We start from the raw sequence: 21,549 nt of genomic DNA on the forward strand, positions 1-21,549 counted from the left end.
TATTTAAAATCTCATAATGGTATTAATTGGAAGATTAGCCCTGCATTTGGCTCCGCTTTTAGCCAGCTAGATGCAATATCAAGACCATAAAAAGCAGCAAAAAGTATGAATTCCGAAGGTGAAACAGGGGGTAGTCTTATACGCCCGACATACAAAAATTGTCAAAATATCAAATATCTCAGTAAACAAAAAATTTGTGATTGTCATTTGAGGGTCACTTGAGATTCATAGAACCCATTTCGTTAACAGTTTGATCTGCCTCTCCATCTAAGACTGTACTGGAAGTTAGGGTTGCAATATTCCTGATTGCCCCATTGTCCCAGAGGTACCACCATAGCACTCGCGTTATCATCGCTTCCAAACTGCATTGCCTGGTCTACGATGAAGTGAGCTGCCTCGCGGGGGTCATCGACCTGGTTGATCGCATCGCATATCTCTTGATCCGTCATCACAAAATGTACTCCATCGGTTGTGAAAATTAAGAAACTATCTTTGCTGTGTTTGATCTAAAAAGAAAGAAAAATAACTTTTCATATTGTCTTTATATTGCTGCACACCATGTGACTACTATTATTATTATTATACTTTGCCAGTGTAAAGTGGGTACATGGTAAGTTTGAATGCTATGTTGTAACTGAGGGAACGGGGATGTGAGCTATTTTTAAGGAGGTATGCACTGCCACTGTAACTGGTATTTTTCATCAAAGATAAGAATCTATAACAAGCCTAAAGGCATACTGCACATACCTCCACTGACTTTGTCTGTGGGACAGCAGTCACTCCATACCGTTTCAAAGGTGTGTCTCCAATACTCCTGCTCATTGTTAATATGCCATTCACAAGTGGCCTACCAATGCTGTCACAACTGAAAACGAATATGGTATTGTAAACACAAATGACACAATCAAGTTAGGCCATGTTAAATGGTGACAGGCCCTTGCAAATTCCTTACCTGATGAATCCACCTGATGCTTTTATTCGCTGCTGTTCCTCAGGCACCTCCGGCTCGTGGTCCTTGCTCAAGCGAATGGCTTTGCCTTTACGACATAACGTTAACCGTGTATCACCAACGTGGCTTAACACAAGCTCATTTCCATTGCGTAGCAAACCAACAGTTGCAGTTGTACCAGAGTTAGATGACGGATCTAGAAAGTCAAAATTTGCCGATAATTAATCATTACTGTAATTCTAATGTTCTTGGTTTCCCAACCTTTGGCAGAATTTTAATCCCAAGTACACATGTGAAATAACATTTCATTTGTGTACTTCAGTAAGAGCACACTTTATCTACATTGCTTCAGTCTACCCAGCTGTATCAAATCTGATAGAGCTATAACTTAACTTAATATTGAATTACATTTTTCAAGTTTATTAAACAAGTAAAGACGGGCACACACTGGCTGACAAATTCATCTCCACTGTCTGCTGTTTGTCAGTCACAGTACAACCAGATCGTCACAAGCCCGTAGCCACAGGTTCAGGGGGTTCAAAAGAACACCCTTTTCCAGAAATGCCCATTTAATTTATCATTAAAAAGTATCATTTGCATGAAAGTTGTTGAAATGAAATTTGGCAAGGTGTTATATCTTTACAATTTACCCCAACCATGGAGGGGCTGAGATAGGTGTAAAAACTCAAAGTGCCTTTTTGTGAAGAATTAGAACTCCCCTTTAGAAATCCTGCCTACAGGCTTGCGTCATTAAAAACAATCCTTTGTGTGCGCATCATCTCATTGCATTCTCTATGGAGTCAAGTTGACCTACTGCACAACCATCCATGCAGTGTGAGTCTAGCTTAAGAATTACTTCCTGAAAAATGCTTATCCAAACTATCAAAGTGACAAATATCTGTGACCTGCCCAAAAACATGTGAAATGCCTAAATATGGTCATGACGACATCACATCATGACCATATATAGGCACGTCATGACTAAATATGGGCATACAACATTTTTTTGTCAAAGAATGTTTGATAGTGTGGACAAAGCTTATGGAGCTGGTATACTAACTTTCACTCTCCAAAATGAGATGTCTCATAAACTTATTATTGAGGTCAATATATGCGTTTCTTAGGACAACCTGCAAATCAGGTTCCCTTGAGAGCCAATAAGCAATGTGGTGTTCTAAATTATTGTGAGTATAGTCTGCTGCCAACGTGCCACCATGCCCATCAAATATCCCAAAGTACAAAAGGTTTGGCTGTAGTTCATGAATTCGAATTCTGTCCTCATTAACGCTTTTTCTCCCATCCGATGAGGCATACCCGACCATTTCAAGAGAGATTTTCGGAATCGGTATTCCATGCTTTATGCTTTGCTGCAATAAAATTGGTTCTTCAATCCTGTTTTCCCATACTCCAAAGTCTTTTGAATTAATACAATGACTCGGTTCCTGACTCTGTTCCCGGGCCCAGAGGTTTTCTTCAGATAGTAATCGTGCAAATTTTGAGAAACTCCTCCTGGATGCTCTTAGAATAGAACACAGCATTTTTCTTGTCCAATTTGTATCTAAATGAAAGAAATTTAAGGTCACTATACAAATTTTACAATTTACAAATCCTGTAAAAACATGCACACACATTTTTTTGACAATGAACCAGCCAAATCAACATCATTCACAAATGCCACGTTAGTAAGGGCCTAGGCCTAGTAGTAGCAATAATGCTCAATAAAAAATTGATTAGTTAATCACCCCTGCCTGCATGTCTTTTATGTCATGGATCATGTATTTAGAATTTAAAACACTTTGGAAAACATTTTTTTTTAGTAAATAGTATATTTCTATCATGTATTTTACTTTACTGTAGGCGCTAGCTCTCTACCTAGGCTGACCAGAAAAACCAGGGAAAAAAATGGATTTAATTATCACTGACAATACTCATCCACTAAATAAGTATATAAATTTTAATAGGACTACTAGGCCTAGGCCTAGATCAGGTAGGATTTGCCAACCTTGTGTGAAAACAAACAGATGTAAAAACTCATTCTTGCCTTATGTCTGTCATCTATTAATAACAAAGTATTCACAAGACGGGATAGTCTTGTATCTTTTATTCGGTCTTTTATATTTTAACTCATTTACATTTAGACTTATGCGGCCCTATGCCCAGGCCTAGGCCTAGTAGGTAGGCATATCCTAGCCTAGCCTAGTTGTGTGAGTACATTTGTTGTAAGCAGACGCTTAATTTGGCCTAGCAGCCTAGCCTAAGGGCCTAGACTAGGCCTCCTGGTTAGGTTAGGGCAGGCCCACCCCAGCCTAGTTTACTTACCAAAAAAAATAAATGTACACTTGACCAGCCCTGGCGCAGATTTATACGTGTGAGCTCGAGGATGTAACACTGTTCGGACGCCTGCGATGCTAAAATACCATTTTGAATAGCTAACATAGGTCAACTCCGGTTTCATCGCGGTAACTTTCCATCACACATTTTTCGTTTTCCCTCGGTCTCCTATCCTATTATTTTTGTTTCGGGTTTCTTTTGTTATTGTGAAGAGCGCCATCATTAGTCTATAGGAAGCAGCAATACCTAGCTACACTTTGTTTTTTCCATGGAGAACCAGTAAATTTTTTCCCAGCCTCAGTGTACTTATTTTTTGCCGATTTCAGGATCAAAATGTTCTTATTTAATTTTGTTCTTATTTTTACACACTTTCAAACATACATTATTATTTACAGTAGTATAATACTGTACTGTTAATAGAGGATACGTAGGCACAACACTGTTTAAACTAAAACAATAGGTACAAAAAAAAGATTTGTTGGTTTTTCGATTAAAAAAATAAAAACCTCATTTCGACATTTTACCTCATCCTCAATTGATTTCAGCCTCAGTATTTTTATAAAATGTGTTCATGTATATATATATAAAAAAAAAAAGCGCATTAATTAAGGCCTATGACACACACGTAGAGAAAACTAGTGTGTTTATGGGACGTGAGCGTATAATATTGGCCCTAACAATAACGCTCTTTGTTTGGTCTGCTGTTAAGTTTAATGGAAACTCCGGGAAATGTTCTCCAAAACTGTGATAGAAACACAAATGGACAGTTCCGATAAGAACGCCTCTTGGTCTCAACCATCACCATTGTACTGATGATGAGATCCCACAACACGAGACTACTCTGCTAGATAGATAGATAGATATTTATTGGATATCACTTTTTAAACAGCGGCACACGTTAGACAATACCTAACGGTGCATCCAAAATAACAACTTTTTACAAAATGTAACCAAAAAAAATATATATATATATAAATTATGTCAACAAAAATATATATAAAAGGAAATTAACATACAGTATATGCACACATGCTGACGTGTTTCAACCATCTGTTGACGCGAGTTGACGGGATGTGACACCAATAACAACTCTGTGGATGCCAGGATATGACTGATTTGTTGCATTTGGAAAAAAAATACTGCTCTCGCGTCATCATGATCGTAGTATGATTTCAAAGAACCTGCAACAATTATGGTAATAAACACTAAGTATAGACAAGATAGAAAGAAGAACATTAGAAAGGTTAGGCCTAGTTAGTTTGAAAGAAAAGGGCCAGGCCCTAGCTAGGTGGTTTCCCCATGTCATGAAGCGCAGTGACACTACTACAGTGAGTGCCGTACTACACTGATGATGGCTTATTATATTAATATTATTATTAGGCTAGGCTTAGCCTAGTCCTGTAGTCTAGTAGTAGTAGGACATGGGTGAGCCTAGTCTAGCTAATTCTAGGTCAGATCTACCCTAGGTATGCTAAGCTACATACAGGATAGCAGTACTATTTCGTTCGTTCTAATTGCTGATTGCTAAAAAAAAATGATAGATTTTAGTTAGTACCTGCAGACTGCATATTATTTTTTAAAAATTAAAATATTGTATTGAACAATATAGGCCTAGGCTCTAGGCCTAATTTTGTATTAATTAGAAGTTAAATTTAGGCCAACACAACAGGCCTATAGGCCTAGACCTATAGGCCTAGGCCTATATCTGTATATCAAGGGTTTCTGGACAAAACGGCAATAAACCAAAATGGCATTAAGTCTAAAAGGCAAGGACCAAAACTGCAACACTTTTTGACCAGAACGGCAATAGTCCAAAACGGCAATAAATCAAAACGGCAAGACCAAAACGATGCTTAACAACTTATGTCATAAAAGTAAAAACGTGAAAAAATAAACTAAACTGTAATTATAAACATGAAAGTGTACTACGATCAAATATGGTAAAAATTAGGCTAAATAGCAGTCAGCAGCAGCAATAATATCATTAATAGTAATAATAATAATAATAATAATAAAAATAATAAAAATAATCATACAAATTCAATATTAAAAAGATGGTGGGGTGGGGGTGAACAATATAAAAGTAGTAAAATATTTAAACAAATAAAACTTTCAAATACAGACAAAATGAGGCTAAACATTTTACGTCATAAAAGTAAAAAAAATGCGAAATAATAATAAACATTGAAAGTGGGAAAAAGAGCCCATGGCTATATTCGATTTGCCTGTTGGGACAATTTCAAAACGATTCAAATAATTTAAAACTGTGGCTCACGCCCGGTGGCGCTTCTAGTCTTGGCATTTATTTCGCTTCTTTGACATTTTGGTCTATGCCATTTTGGTCATTGCTGTTTTGGTCTGTTGCCATTTCAGTACTTGTCATTGCCATTTTGGTTCATTGCTGTTTTGGTTATTGCCATTTTGGTTTATTACCATTTTGACTTGCTACCATATGAAATGTTTAGATAAAAATACACGGTATTTTGTACGCATTTTGTATCCAGTGAGCTGTGGCTCCAGAAATGTTCAGACCGACAGGGGATCCAAAAAATATGACGACAAGGGTCTAGACAAAGGACCTACTTCGTGCTGCGGACAGTACGGGGTAAATCCACTGGTGGAGTATAGGAGATTTTATTGGTTAAATTGGTAAAAATTGTGTTTGCGACCACGATAATAGGAACTGCAATTGGCTTAAATGCTCATTATTAATCATAATTATTTTTACTGTTCAGTCCCTGAATACAAGCAAGGCAATACCTTAATTCTGCCTTCTGATCTTACATAGAAATTGTTACTGAAGTGAAAGATATTTGATGCAATGGTTGTTAGTATCGAGGATTGAAATAATTGGCTAGTCGTGACATCTTTTGCTGCTGCTGTCATATCTGGAGTAATGATTTTAAGTTGTGTCAGCTGCAAATGCTGGTAAATAGCTTCTTTTTTTTCTCTCTCTAATCTTACTGCAAACCTATTCAATATATAATAATATTTATTTCATTTTAAGCATAAAGGCCAAGGATATACTATTTAGTTAACTTAATCACTTTCTAAGTGGTAACCCCTTTCATCAAAAATGCTCTCATAAAATCATTACAATGCTTAAGTATAGAATCTTTGTCTGGAATCATAACCACCAAGCTACAGGTCTAACCTTATTCCTTTTCTCATACAACAACCTATTATGTATTTGTTTATTTAGGCACAGGTTTTTTAGTTATTAAGGACCTTTTTGATTTAAATGTTGGGATTTTCATGTTTAATCTAAATTGTGGGGGAATTCCATCTGCTCTGGCAATTCGCTTTACTCAGAATTCAAATATTCATTCATATTCCACCTGTCAAGCTTCTTCATTTCATATTCCAGACTTAACTAAAAGACAAAACACTGTTTTTCACTGTCGACCTAAATACTGTCTTTCCTTGCCTAAAACAATTAAATCTGCTACTCACCTCAACCAATTTAAAACTAAGCTAAAAAATCATATTGAAAAATATTGCTGTGTATAAATAATAATAATAATAATGATATTGATAATGATAATAATAATAATAATGATAATTAAGTATGTTAGGATAAAAATAATGATAATAATCATAATCATAACTATGTTAAATATTTCAACTAGTCTATAAAGTGCTACCGTTTTCTTATTGTTTAAGTATGTTATGATAGATATGTTTCATGACAACATGGCCCAAAGCGCTCCTTATTCCATTCATCTTTTGAATTTGTCCAATACTCCCAGGCTTCTTGGCTTGCTTGTTTGTTCTGTGCATTGTTTTGCCTGTTCTTGAGTAATTTCTGAATTTATTTATTTATTTTTTTTTTTATTATTATTATTATTATTATTACTTTAAGTTTTAAGTTTAATTTAAATAATTAAGATTAGTCCGGGAGCCTAATTACAGGCCTTAGCCTCCTTGGTTCCCGGCACTTGTTTGCAGGCCTGTAGTAGTTAAGCGAACGAGTGAATAAAGTGACTAACTGGAGTAACTGGTGTACAGTGACTAACTGGAATCTTTAATATTAAATATATTGATATTTATTTAAAATTTGTGACAGTGTAATTGTTTATCTCAAGAAATAATAAAAGAACGTAACATATTTTTAAAAGTTTTTGTTAAAATGCATTAGAAAATATCATTTTACAGTAAAATGAACGTGTTTGTTAATTCCAGGAGGCGTTTCATGAAGAAGGATATAACAGATGAAGAGGAACAACACGAAGAAGGTGAAGTTTACTCAAATCCGTCTTTTGATGACACAACACAAAAGGCAAATACATCTGTAGAGGTAACTTCAAATATATCTTTTTCATTTTATTTGTATTCTTATTATTATAACGTTTTTATCTATAATGATATAGACTTGTAAAGCACTGTTTACTATGAATGCAGAGCTCAGATGCAAGAGCAATGGAAAAGTGTGGTGGTTAACAAAAACTGCGGATTGTACTGCAAATCCAGTACCGTAAAACCTCAAATTGAAGCCCTGGGCTTCTTCTTTTGTGTGAATTTAAATGGGCTTCTTTTCGAGGCTACTTTTGCAGAGTAAAGAGGTCGGTGGTGGGGGGGGGGGGTGTCTTCTTTTCAAAATGAGTGCTGTAAATTTTGTGAATTTGTACTTTAAAACAATAAATTTGGCCACTGTAACATCAATCTGTATCATGAAGTGTATTTAACCGACATTTAATCACCTAAACTACTGTAGAAACCATTTATTTAATTTATTTTTTTTTAGATTCATGTACAGTGTATATACTGTACTATTTTAAAAAGAAGCCGATAGGCTTCTTTTCGAGGCTAATTTTGCAAACTAATGAGGGGACTCAATTCGAGATGGGCTTCATCTCGAGATTAAGCCCACTGGGCTTCAATTCAATGTTTTTCGGTATTTTATTTAAATTTTTTTCTACTTGGTTGTTTTGTTTTTTTTTTATTTTGTATTAGTTGATGCAAGTACTAGTCATTATTTATTGGGGGTTTTTTTGTCAATGAAAAAATATATTTTAAAAGTCCTAATCCATTGAAATTTAGCAAAGCTAGTGCTCATGTAAAATTGAAAATATTTATGTTTAATATTGCAAACTTTTAGTTCAATCAAATTTTAAATAATTTCAAGTTCGGAAGTTTTTTATTTTATACAAACACCCAACATGTTTTTTAACGTAGGTATAGTTTTTTACCTGGTTTACAATAATAATTTATTTGTTATTTCTGTTGTAGACAAAAAGAAAGAATAAATATGGTTCATCTGTTGTCATTAATTCACCAAATAATTCAATTGAACCGTACCAAGAAGTGCCAGATGGTCTAGTCTTGCAAAATAGATTTGCAGACGATAACAAGTCTGCTCAGAAACCACTCTCTGAATCCCACCCTCATAATGGTGATTTAAAAGGTGCTGAATCTATTGATGATAAATCATCCGCTACAGACAGGACTAGTGAGGATGGACAGTTGTATTCTTCGGGGAAGCCAGATGCCGAGTCAAACACAAGCACTATTACCGTCAGCGTCGAGGTTCACTGTACAGATTTTGAAAACCACCAGAATGGAATATCCCAATCAAGCAGTAATAATTGTACACCAAAACAACGTAGCATTTTAGAGAACCATGTTGGAAATGACATTGAAAGTAATGGTATGGCGTTACACATAAACTCGTTCGCAGTTGAAAGGCTGGAGGGAAATATGAAGAAAACGAACGCATTTCAAAATGCAGGGATGAGTATTGCCTTGTGAAGAATCCAGTGTTTTAATAATGAATGCTAATACTATTTAATCATATTTTATTGGTGGCTCACATATATTACATTCATACTCTTATTCATGTTTGAAAGCTATACTGTAATTGGCTATCATACTGCATAAATAAATGAAAATATAATAATTATAATAATAAGATGTTTTATACGCCAGTATTTCTTAAGATGGTGCCTGGTTCACAGGGTGCTTTTGATATAAGTTTTGAGTTTGATATGTGATTTTCAGAGATCAATTGATACGGAGAAACTCTTCTGGAGATGTGGTGCTCCTGATGAAAATGACATTTGACCCCATGATATGCAAGTTTTTTTGTTTTTTTTTCTGAAAAAGTATCCTTTGTTGAAGATCTCATCTTTTTTCAGCATAATAACATTGAAGACATCTTTGTATGTGTGTATGTACATTATAGAGGAGCCATCAAAGTATTAATACACAAGTAACAGTATTTTAATGTAAGTTCTGTACAGTAGTAGCCAGTCTTCTTTTCTGTAGATTTGTTTGAGTTGGTAATCCATTAGCTGTGTTTTTATTTAAAGAGAGACTCTATTTTTTGTTTGAGTGTTCAATAGTCCACTAAGAACCATGTTTTGAGTGTCCAGTCCAGTGGCAAGTTACAAAATCGTAAAACATGCTGTGTAGGTTGATGTGTCAGCAAGTTGTTGCTGACTGTATGTTCTGTACATGTAACCCTGTCATGATCTTGTTTAAAATTTAAAAATTGTATAATTTAATGTTTATTTTATAATTCAAATGGATTTAATTTTTTTTTAATGAAAACTTTTAGCTATAATTAAAATTCTCATGATTGTTTATAGTTTGGAAAACTCTCAGATATTGAATTTATACATCTAATTACTTACAAAAAAATGTTGAATAAGTTTTAAACTAAGATATTGAATGATATAATTTACTTAATTTAAACTGAAAATATTTTAGCTCTACTACTTCAGCAAACATTGATCAAGCAATGATGTTAAAGTGCATTGACCTTTTGTCATTACTTTGGTGAATAGCATCATCTGAAAAATAAAAAATATTAATAATATTGAATTTGCTAATAACATAAATAGAACAAGTTAGTTATCATTCTTCCAATAAGAGACAGCGATCAAAACAATTCAATGTTTGCTTGATTATCAAATTTTTTTGGCAAAAAATTGTTGTGTGCTCATATTATAATAGTCAAGATGTGCCTATATATGGTCATGATGTGCCTATATATGGTCATGATGTGCCTATATATGGTCATGATGTGATGTCATGACCATATTTAGGCATGTCACATGTTTTAGTCAAATGAAATTTGATAGTCTGAATAGGCTTTAGACCTTTTACTGAAACTATTGGTCTACGTTAAGTAAAAGTTTTTCTAAAAAATGTATGTATTAATTGGTGAGAAAACAGTTCATATACAGTATTAGACAGTAGCACCAAACAGAGAATATATCTTTACATACGTAAGATGTTGTGAGATGCTTTATCAAGATTAATAATTGTACTATTAAGCCGGGCAGCTACTGCGCCCGTCGGTTGCCGGCCGATTCAAATTTATAGTGAACGCAACGCCACGACACTCGCATCAGATCTTTTTTTTAATAATGATCCATTTAGACTGCCACCGACAATCTGCAGACAGCGTTGTCTAGCACTCGTAGGGAGCACAAGTGGATTCGTCAGCCAACAGTCGTACTACCATCGTACGACGCATTGTGTGCACGGCTTGTGAATAACATGCATTTTATAATCAGTGGATTTTAAATGCCATTTAGTTCCAATTAATACAAATGTTGATTTAAATGAGGTAAGATATTGAATTGCTTTAAGCAAACTGCCAGTAATATTTTTAAATAGATAGTCGTAAATTAATGGAAAAACAAGGTATTGGTAATTTAGCTCTTTGTGATGAAATGTAATCGATTGTGGTAATTCGATGTAAACATAATGTTTATTGTTAATTTATAATAGAATAGGTCGTGAATTTATGATGAAAAATACTATTACCAAAATAAGTATCAGTAATTAATTTTAATATTATTAATAAGCGAGTGCCTTTGACACATATTCTATTTCATCTATATGTAATTTATTTCTTTATAATATTGACAATGTAAATATGATTATAAATCATGAATTATGCAAAGAGTTGCATCTGTTGTTGATTGCCATGTTTGCATATAGATATAAATTATATAATCTATAAATATATATAATTAATTATGTAGGTTTGTGGTAACGCTTCCAAGCATTGAGATCAAAAACAACATGTTTACCTTATTTTAATAAATTTTCTAGAATCTTTTATCGAGTTGATAGTCATTAATCAGCAATTAACTGACCAGAAGATAATGTTTCAATATATGTAAGATTTTAGTTTTAAGAATGAACATAATTATAATAATATGACAATAGGCCTCACAAGGCACTATTTTATAACATTATTGTCTTCTTTTTTGAAATAATAATAGCCTACATATATCTATATATTACTATGATGTTAAATATTGGAAGAAAACTTTGAAAGCGTCTTTGGTGCTCATATAGCTATAGCTAAGTAATAAGAATTGTATGCTATACTTTAATTACTATGCAAATAAATGAATTGTATCCATTGTATAACTCAGGAATTTTTGTAGAATGTTTTCCTTTTGCTGCTGAAGATTTGAGTCGAATACATAATTCTCCAATGCATTGTACAGACAAGTCATTCCTTACTCATGTTGGTCCAGTATATATGATCAGTATTAGAGATGAAATATTGTGCTAGCCATCAGCACACATATTATTCTGGCAGCCATATTAGTAATGTAAACATTCCGTAAATATATTCCAGTTCATCAAGAAGTATTTTTATACGGTTTTTTTCCTTCAAGGCAACATTTACGTGATCATTACTTTCATTCGGTTTTAAGAGCCAAAGAACAGAGAAGGCTCAATCATAAATTATCTGGCATTCCTTTCAAATTTTGAATTCATTAATCACACAAGCTCTCGACTTCTCCCAGGAATCGGGATGGCCTCCTGCAAGCAAGAACCTCTCGGAAAATAACCAATCTCCTGCAAATTCATAACATTTTTTTTACTGCATTATTATCAATTGTCTCATGAAAATTAGTTCCGATTTGCAAAGCTTGTTTAACCAGATCTCTTCCAAGCTGGGACCCCTGTGAACTACTAAATCCTTAAATTGGCGGGTAAATAGGAGTATGTCAGTAAATTGTCGCCTAATTTTCAGCTAAAGGCAGATAACTTATTTGTTATTTATTATTATAATTTTGGTTGGGCACAATAAAAGAAAATCTTTCAGGCAAGAAATAGTGTTTGCAACAATTCATCTGATTTTTAATGAACATATTTTATTTATAAAATGATTCATCATACATGCAATGGTTTTAGCACCATACCCAAAACAGAAATTTAAAAAATTGTATACTTCACAATTCATAATGTACACTTCCTTGTATGTTTAAATTAATGTCAACAAAAATGATTGTGTTGTAGTCCAGTAGATATTTCTAATCTATATTAAAACAAAACATTTACATCACAAATATTTCAACTTTTTTTTTAAACTGATGCACTGAAAACAATCCAACAATGAAAGGTTTGTCCCAAGTGTTAATGTGACTACTGTGTGAGTATACACCTATGGCTAGGCTTTGCATTAGGTCCAATCAGAGAACAGAGAGACATGGATATTTAAAGTTGCTCAATAGGTATTCTAACAGTAAGAGTTTATAGGTCCAAGCTCTGAATTTGAGCCCAATCACAGGGTGGTTTATGATGTCTAAATCCTCGATAGATTTGAGCTGTATTTTGGTGGTTAAGATGCTTGCCTTCCAATCCGAAGGTCTTGGGTTCAAATCCTGCAACATCACATTTTGTTCTTGCAACTTAAGCCAAGCACTCACTGCCCATGATATGGTCGTTGGCCTATGCGATTCCATGATGCATGCACAACGGATCTTTTTTAATGACAATCCTTTCGGACTGCTACAATCGGCAGACGGTATCGCGTCGTCTAACGCTCAGATGGAGCGGAGTTGGATTCGTCGGCCGACAGTCGCACGACCGTTGTATGACGTAGTGAGTACCCAGCTTCAAAAACCACACCACCTTTATAATGAGACATATATTATAGAACATCATTCCATCCTGTAATTGGCAAGAGCTGTTGGATGTAAAGTTAATAGCTATTTTAACAGATATTGGAATATCAATTTATAACGCATCACAATTTACAACCAATAAAATTACAGTGCTCAGATTGTTGCATTTTCAAGACACATCATCATCAATATCTCTTCAAGAAACTGCATTAATTATCAGCCTTTTAGGTATTTCAACTCAACAAACAAAAAAGGCAAAAGCACAATACAACAAATTAGCATTACACTCCTTGCAGGAGTTTGACGTGGCTTTTAATAAGGTCACCATCGTCGTTTCTTCAATACACAAAATGATAATCAATATTTAATTATTTATTAACATATAAAAAAACATCTCATATTTCTGATTCTTTGAACAAAATACTGTAATCAATTTCCCTTGTTAGTAAAATAGAACACTATTAGATCTTGAACGCATCTATGCAAGAGATCATTCATTTTTTTTTCATTGTATTTATGAGAGCATAAAACATAAGTTGGCAGAATTAACAGCATATTGTGAAAGATTTAACGACAAAGAAATATTGAATTCAAAATATTAACATAATTTTATTGTGTATTCCCTCAAGGAATTGGAGGGGGTTACAGAAAACAGTACAGTACTGTATGTTTTACACTCTCATGAATATAATGAAAACATGATGATATCTACTGTCAAAACTAGTTTTCTATTTTTACCTTTGATTATCACTCACACTCGTTGCTAATAGTCATGAAGTTACAATTAATGTACTCTAACAGCTCATCATTGTTTCTAAAGGACATTTGTACACTTAAATTACAAAACCCAATAAATTTTTTTAACCGTTTGTCCCCTTTATTGCAAAGTAGCCTAAATGGTTCACAATTTTTTTGAAGTAAAAATTGTATTTTTAATGATCATTTTATTTAAATTAAATAATCATTAATGAATTTCCATTATAGATTGTAGATTAACATTATTGAGTTATTATAATATCGACACACTTTTCTGTGTAAGATGAATTGAAAAGTTTAAATTAACTAGTTCAACATTGTCCTAAATATGGTCATGGTGACATCACATCATGACCATATATGGGCATCATATATGGGCACGCAATATTTTTTTTGTAAAAGTAAATTTGATAAGTTCACATATATACGCCACTTCATGATAAAGGGGATAAATTGTATAACTACTTTTTCAATCTAGATTTCTGTCCTTATCTACATACTTTATATTTTCTAACAGAATTAATATTCTTCTACAAATACATGTTAATGTTGAAATCGTGGAGCATTTGTGTGACTTGCCCATTATATGAAGGCTTAAAAGTAATAAAATTTGATTATTGTTTTTAACAAATAAAAGTCTAAATTGATATACTACATAACACAACAGACAAGTTAGAAGTTTTCATAATTTAACAAAAGTGATAATTACAGCAAAACTTGTAATGAAATTACAGACTTTAAATGTTATTTTTGTCTGATTATTTATATTATACTAATGACTTTTGCATGTTAACTACAATTTAAAGCATCACATCACCATAGCTCCAATCCCCAAAATAAAATGTTGATAGCAAATTGATACCCTTTGTTACATCCTTTTTAAGTAGCACAGAGAATTTAATAATTTATCATTCGATAAAATATATGTCCGTCCACCACACCTTGTAATTTCTACTCACATAGCCTATATATATATATATATATATAGCCTATATGCTTTTCATTTAAACAATGTATTAATAACAAAGCTAAGTTTTTGGAATTATAACCAGATTTGTAATGGTTACCAAAATATCTTTGCTTCATTTTAAGCTCCAAGTAAAAATATTAACTGAAATAAGAGGTTAAATCATGCTACTCCACACCACTGTTGAATAACATTACCGATCAATTAAGATTTGAGGGACAATTATCACATCTAACAGTGTTATTAAGCATTAGGCGACGAACAGTATATCATGCTTTAGACATTCTGTCAAACATGAATAACATCAATTACCATTACCAGTATTACCGAATTACTTTGTGGTAGAGGAGCCGAACCGGCCCTAGCTCTGTGCTCATAAATAGTGACTGCAACAGAACACAGAGCCTACGCACACATAATACCACTGGAAATAAATTTGCTTTTAGAACACTGACAGAAAAAGGTTCTTGCATCAGTCGCCTGCGTATAGAGGAATCATCTTTGTTGATACCTGTAGGATACCTGGAGAGGTTTTTCATTCCAGTCTGTCATGACTTTTGCGATCGACTTGTTTCAACGATTAATAATCTTTCCTCATCTCCGTTGATCATACAGAATATTTGTGTTTTGCCATCGATCCTGTTTTTGATTTAGTATCTGCATGGGACTGTAATAAAAGAAAGATATAAATTTAATTTAAATATATTTTCTAATTTAAACTTTTGTAAAAGCAACGATGACATTAAAACCTATAATACATGAAAAAGATAGATAAACCAACCAGAACCTGTAAAATATAAACTGTGAACTTAGAACTAATTTACTTGGAAAACTCCTACCTCAAATCCAATTATTATTCTTGCTGGTAGGTTAAGTCTGCTTTTAAATTTTCGACTGAAACAAAAGAATAACAATAATCAACATGGGATGGGTCTGGAGTTATGTGTTTATTAAGATGCTTTGTTCTCAATATCAGGGTCTGGTTTTAAACACCAGTAAAGTAACAATACAAATATAATAAATTAAATAAATGTAAACAATAATGATAAACAACAATCCAAGGGCAAGGAGCAGTTGGCGCACCGGTTGTGGCTTGGACTCCCAACCTTGAGGTTGGGGGTTCAAAACTCTGGCTGTGCAAATCGCTTGTGTCCTTGGGCAAGACACTTTATACGGTTGCCTCTCTCCACCCAGGAGTACATGTGGGTACCTGGTAGGTTCCAACACAACCTGCGCTGATTACTAGCTGCAATATTATGGAATGATAATATAATTTCATTTACTAATTTAATTTGGTGTTCAATGTATTCCATGTGTGTTTGATCCAATGACCGGGGAAGTAATGTGAAGCGCTTAGAGGCCTTGTAAAGGCATGAAGCGCTATATAAGAATGACATTATTATTATTATCCCAATATCTTGCATTTCATTTTTTTTTATTTCTATGAAACTATATAAATGAAGCTTTGTTTCACAGAATTGCTACACAGTCACTACAGCATTTTCACTGCAATCCTTGCACTGCGTACCTGTCCCCGGCGCAATCGGTAACGCTCCCCGATCTAGTGACCAATCAGCGTTGCAAAAGGTCGGCGATAGCATGTAGCAATTTTTATTGAAACTAGGCTTAACAAAAAAGCTTACCCAACAGCCATTACGCTTTCTTCATGTTGTGTACCAGTCCATATTGCTATCTTATCTCCCTTAGTTCGTATATTAATTACACATCCATTAACGTGATCTCCGTATTCTTCAAATGCTTCACCAACTAAGCACAACAACTAAAGATGGGAAAAAGAAAATCTGATGATGTTTTCATTGTATATAATAATAAAGATAACACAACTAACAATCCAAAGATTGTGTCAAAATGCATGTACCTAATTTGGTACCAGCATTCAGTGTCACCACATATACATTTTTCATACCTTGTTTTGCGAATTTATTTTTTGAAAGATCATCGGAGGAGGGCGGAAAAAATAAAAATAAAATTTTGTTTTCTATTTAGCAAATAGTTTTGCCAAAAACATCCAGACAGAGGAGAAAATGAAAATAAAATGTTATTGGTGAATGTAAACATTGTAGTAATGGGATGGTTAAATGCTTTAAATTTGCATAATTAGGAAGAATATATATATCCTATTTTTGGAGATTTCAAGATAGCGGCAGGCGTAATAAAAATAAAGGAAAACTTTTACTTTCTTCTGAAATTTCCATTGTTTCGTGGCAGCGGATGCGCTAATTGGCTAAAAATAAAAATTAATTTTTATTTGAAATCATCATTGAGGAGCAGCGGGTTCGCTAAACAAGGTATAAAAAGTCTCATAATAATAACAATGATAAAAACAATAAAGACAACGATGACAATGATAATTGATAATTTGCAGTGATGCTGCACCTGGTGGTTAAGATTCTTGCCATCCAATACCAAGATTCTTGGTTTAAATTGTTCACACGGAATAAATAAGACATTAATACTGGAACAGCCAGTATACTAGAACAAGCTGGAAGAGCTTATAAATATCTTTAACTGTACAACACAATAGTGAAAACTAGTGAAAACTTACTGTTTCCAGCCATGACCTATCTACATCAACATGTCGTTGCCTTTTGTCGAAATTCACAAGCCACCTCCCTCCAGCTTTGTTTTTATCGTCTTCCCACATTGGTTTCACTCCATCCTTTGAGAAGATAATCACAGAAATTTAAATTAACAAAACAAACAAGTATTATGAGCAGCACAGTGCTCTTATACACATCTAGATGTGTATAAGAGCCAGTTATTGAGTTATTATAATGGGGTGAGGGAAAGGGCACAACTTTATCAGAATAGATTAACTAAGTTATTCGAATTAGAGTTGCATTGAAATTTTAAAATTTAGTGGCAAAACAGGGGAGGGTGGCAAATCCCCCCATTCCCCCTACTGGATCTGTGCCAGCTAGTAGTAACACTTTTTAAGCACTGAGCCATGGAGAACTTTCCATCCCTGGTTCTATTACTACAAATAATATGAATGTCACCCCAAAAATATGCTTTGATTTTATTTACAAGAAGCATCATCAGCTGCTGTTCCTGTGAAGTACAGGTTGCGGAGCACCACCTTTTGAAAAAAATCTTTAGACATTTTATCCTGTGTACTACGATGTAGTTAATGTACTTGTTTTAAAGGAAGGATGAAGTTCAGTACACTACAGTTCAACCAACTTTGGGACCGGAAAATTTGGGGTTGGTCTCGGGTTTGGTCTCCAAGTAGAGGTTAAAAGATTGAAGAATATTAGTTGGTACTCAGAAAAAATGGTCTCAAATTAGAGGGGTCTCGGAATGGGTCTCAAACTGGAGAGCAAACTGTATTCAGAAAAGAGCAGGGGATTGTTCTATTTTATATACCAACAAATTAACCATCAGGTTTGGTGCTATAGATGGTACACTGCTACTATCATGGTTGTATCTAGGGGCCCAGTCCAATCTTCATACTTTTTTACAAACTCTCCCCTTTACGAACTTGTTCTCTCTCTTCTCCCCCCCCCCCAAACAACCAGAATGAGGTCATGAATATTAGTAATGTACTGAGGAGTTTACCTTGAATAATGAATAGTCGCATCCTGTTACCAGTTTACTTGCTAGTTGAATATGGTTATACACACTAGAAATAGTAAATTAAAATTACTTTGTATAATATTATTAAAAATAAAAATTTAATTTGAACCAAATATTTGTAGACACAATTTAATACAAATAACTTTTAGTTCAAAATAAATGACAGGAGTCAGCACTAAATTTAACAGTTAATTAGCTCTAGCTTTCATCTACACCATGGACATCTTCTGAAGAGTGTATGAATGGGAAAGGTAACATCTGTGACAACATACAGTAGAAAACAGGAAATTATTAAAATAAACACATTTTGAATCTGAAGGCTATCATAGAAAATGAATACTGTATAGTTACATATTTCAATTTGTTTAATAAGTCAGTTTATCCAGGCAAGTATTCACTAAGTAGACAATTTTTTTTTCTTCCTTTGCCTGCAAATAAGCTTTCTAATTAAAGGCTTCATTTTGCTTTTTTAATTCTGTGGTCATTGTCAGCTGTACATTAAAATACTTACGCCCAGAAGTCTTCTACCGTATCAAATGTAGTCACAATTCGAAGGTTGTCTGCCCATGACTTGGTCTTGTCGTTCTTAAAAAACCATAAGGCCCACTTATTTTCTAGAGGATGTTTGATTGCATATTCAGGAGCAATTAGTTTGTCATCATCATCTGAGGTCTTTTTAACAATTTCTCCTCCTTCTGTTTCTTTAGGTTTCTTTTCCTTAGTATCCACAACTTCCTTCTTCTCTTTCCTCTGTTTTAAATAAAAAATTAAATTTTATACAAATTAAAACTCTAAATTTCTAAATTTAATTATAAATAATGTCTATGATTTTATTAATACAAATTTGAAAACATTTATTAATGTTGAATGAATTCAGTCAAATTTGATTTACTAATGTTAATGTTAGGATTGTTAGAACTCGACGCAGGGTTCCCGGAACGCCGCCCTCGGCGGCGAGTGCGAAGCACAACTCAGGGTCAAAAGTGGAACGTGAAATTTGGATATGGTTTCGTAGTGAGATTTGCGAGAAAAAATTCAGCTACCCGTATTTCTCGACTGAGACGTCAGTGGGAGCTGTAATTTGTATGGCAAGGAGATTGTGCAACCCTTCATTCGTATTAAGGGAATTTACGCCCAGAAACTTTGTAGTTATTAATATTTTGGTTATAATAGAAAATATTCATTTTTTGGTGACGTCACGCTCACATTAGTTGCATACGTCATAAGCTAGATACGCCACCTTTTCCTGGTAAGGCAAACTTTCCCGGCGTGCTTTTTTCATGGATAAACAAACACAACTGCTTTGCACATAGATGCCTTGCCCAAGTCAGGGCTACAAGAGCCGTATTTGTTAGCATTGTATAATACTTAAACAAGGTACCTCTGCAAATGAATTATTCTTAGTTATTTTTTTTTTCTTATTTTAATTTATTTCTTCCGAAAGTGTACTCTCTATCACATATAATTCCACTGTCTCTTGTTAGGCCTAGGCCTATAGTCTTATGCCTCATCGTCCCCCCGCTACACAGTACATCAGCAGCCCCTCCCCCATACAGTACAGACGTTTGCTAGGTAACAACGTGATTGCACCTTCCTTCCCAGGTGTTCATGTAACATTGACATAATTGTTAGCTAACCAGTTATGTGTGTTTCTTTGTGAAAATGAGTACCGCGGCGTACTCATAAAAACAAAGCATTTGCATCCGCTCTTGGAAAGAGGGATTCGACATAATTGCCTCCATATCTTCACTAATTAAATTAATCACCATAATTTAGCTTACACTTATGAATTTAGGGAGCACTTAAAATGTGAAATAATCATTTCACCACCCGACAAACTCCGAACTTTATTCATTCATTAGGCCTACATAACAGTTTCATATTGCTGTACTATATATACTCCAACATCACTGGTGCATGGTAACAACCAACTGACTGCAGACCATTTCCGGTCACACATTACTCTCCATAACACAGCACCCCCTAGTTCCATCACCTCTGAGTTGCAACATTAAGAATCATATTGCTGCTACATACAGTGTTCCATTTATCATGGCTGTACTGATTTGTGGCTGGTCTTACCCAATTTATGTTTAAATTTAAATTTGTTTTGAGAATTCTACAGCCAAGGGGTTAGAGAATTAATGACTATGCAGGTAGGTGTGGGTAAAAATTTGTTCTTAAAAATGAAAGAACACGTACATTAAACAATAAACATTAATGTTCAGTGATGGGGAATTCCCCATTCCTGGCTGGTGGGAAATTCCCATCCCTGACAAACTGACAGGAAATTATCCACTTATCCTTGCCCCTTTCTTGTCGAGTTATCAGTTGGTGCACTTCATTTTAAAAAATTAAACAGTAGTTTTTGTTGAGATATGATGAATGACTGAAGCAATCCAAAAATTAAAGATTGACATTATCTTGTATTCAATAAAGAACAGCTTGCATATTGTAGGCTGGTGATTAGTCTAAATACATGCTTGGGTTAGGTCCAGTCCACCCTCTCAGCAGTTTAGCAGTGTACATCTCGTCTAGCAAAGGTAGGCCAAGAGCATAGGCCTACACCCGAGTATAAATAAGTAGGCTAGGCCGGTGGTGGAGCGGAAAATGAAACTAAACCATCATTCCACACACACACAGGCTGGGCACAGAGTTGCCGAGTACTCGTTCAATATCATATTGTAAACCCGCATGAAGTAATTTGGATACCTAATATTCTATAAGAAACGACAACCTCTACATATTTAAAAATTACATTTCAAAATGGTTCAACTCTTTCAAGCAACTTATTAGTTTACCTCTTCAGTCATTTTCGTAACTTCTCCAGATGCCATGTTCGATGAATGAGGAGCAGTCATGGCCGATACCACGTGACACCGGTAGTTAGACTCGATTTCAGTCGCAATAATGTATGGAATGTTTGATTCTAATTTACTTACACTACGATCAGTCATAGCTTTATAAGTATATATCTTTTTGTAACAATATTACAAATATTATATTTCATAAACAAATGTAATGAGGTTTAATTAACATTCTGTATTTGGATGACCATATTTGTCAACTAG

At 34.2% G+C, this 21,549-nt stretch overlaps 3 protein-coding genes across 4 annotated transcripts; 1 reads left to right on the top strand and 2 right to left on the bottom strand.

Annotated features, from left to right (window-relative positions):
- Window positions 1-176: 176 nt before the first annotated feature.
- On the bottom strand, window positions 177-3,460 carry LOC117111309 (protein phosphatase 1K, mitochondrial-like). Its single transcript, XM_033254234.1, has 5 exons — window positions 3,269-3,460; window positions 2,010-2,507; window positions 953-1,145; window positions 748-865; window positions 177-506 (listed from the first exon to the last, which is right to left on the bottom strand). Exons 1-5 carry the CDS (start codon window positions 3,402-3,404, stop codon window positions 243-245), a joined length of 1,209 nt encoding a protein of 402 aa, XP_033110125.1. The 5' UTR covers window positions 3,405-3,460; the 3' UTR covers window positions 177-242.
- Window positions 3,461-4,319: 859 nt separating this feature from the next.
- On the top strand, window positions 4,320-11,676 carry LOC117111313. Of its 2 annotated transcripts, none has more exons than XM_033254239.1 (4): window positions 4,320-4,475; window positions 6,069-6,208; window positions 7,463-7,577; window positions 8,510-11,676. In XM_033254239.1, exons 2-4 carry the CDS (start codon window positions 6,177-6,179, stop codon window positions 9,026-9,028), a joined length of 666 nt encoding a protein of 221 aa, XP_033110130.1. In that variant the 5' UTR covers window positions 4,320-4,475; window positions 6,069-6,176; the 3' UTR covers window positions 9,029-11,676. The 2 variants fall into 2 exon arrangements, with proteins under 2 accessions (XP_033110130.1, XP_033110131.1); XM_033254240.1 differs by having other exon boundaries at window positions 4,381-4,523.
- Window positions 11,677-13,433: 1,757 nt separating this feature from the next.
- On the bottom strand, window positions 13,434-21,467 carry LOC117111307 (eukaryotic translation initiation factor 4E-like). The gene is made up of 7 exons (XM_033254233.1): window positions 21,280-21,467; window positions 18,990-19,228; window positions 18,461-18,524; window positions 17,448-17,561; window positions 16,525-16,661; window positions 15,721-15,775; window positions 13,434-15,548 (listed from the first exon to the last, which is right to left on the bottom strand). The coding sequence occupies exons 1-7, from the start codon at window positions 21,433-21,435 to the stop codon at window positions 15,489-15,491; spliced, it is 825 nt and encodes a 274-aa protein (XP_033110124.1). The 5' UTR covers window positions 21,436-21,467; the 3' UTR covers window positions 13,434-15,488.
- Window positions 21,468-21,549: the final 82 nt, after the last annotated feature.

The sequence above is a fragment of the Anneissia japonica genome, unplaced genomic scaffold (assembly GCF_011630105.1).
Source record: "Anneissia japonica isolate Jap-2015-1 unplaced genomic scaffold, ASM1163010v1 scaffold3309_len207512_cov194, whole genome shotgun sequence".
Lineage (NCBI taxonomy): Eukaryota > Metazoa > Echinodermata > Crinoidea > Comatulida > Comatulidae > Anneissia > Anneissia japonica.

Excerpts from the sequence above, each read along its gene's own strand:
- LOC117111307 (XM_033254233.1), bottom strand. The coding sequence starts at position 21,435 with ATGACTGATCGTAGTGTAAGTAAATTAGAATCAAACATTCCATACATT. Across the intron at positions 19,229-21,279 it reads TTACGAAAATGACTGAAGAG|AGGAAAGAGAAGAAGGAAGT; the intron begins GTAAACTAATAA and ends TATTTAAAACAG. Across the intron at positions 15,776-16,524 it reads GAAAGCGTAATGGCTGTTGG|TCGAAAATTTAAAAGCAGAC; the intron begins GTAAGCTTTTTT and ends CTTTTGTTTCAG.
- LOC117111309 (XM_033254234.1), bottom strand. The coding sequence starts at position 3,404 with ATGAAACCGGAGTTGACCTATGTTAGCTATTCAAAATGGTATTTTAGC. Across the intron at positions 1,146-2,009 it reads TCTCATTTTGGAGAGTGAAA|ATCCGTCATCTAACTCTGGT; the intron begins GTTAGTATACCA and ends TTGACTTTCTAG. Across the intron at positions 866-952 it reads GCATCAGGTGGATTCATCAG|TTGTGACAGCATTGGTAGGC; the intron begins GTAAGGAATTTG and ends ATTCGTTTTCAG.
- LOC117111313 (XM_033254239.1), top strand. The coding sequence starts at position 6,177 with ATGATTTTAAGTTGTGTCAGCTGCAAATGCTG. Across the intron at positions 6,209-7,462 it reads TGTGTCAGCTGCAAATGCTG|GAGGCGTTTCATGAAGAAGG; the intron begins GTAAATAGCTTC and ends TGTTAATTCCAG. Across the intron at positions 7,578-8,509 it reads AGGCAAATACATCTGTAGAG|ACAAAAAGAAAGAATAAATA; the intron begins GTAACTTCAAAT and ends TTTCTGTTGTAG.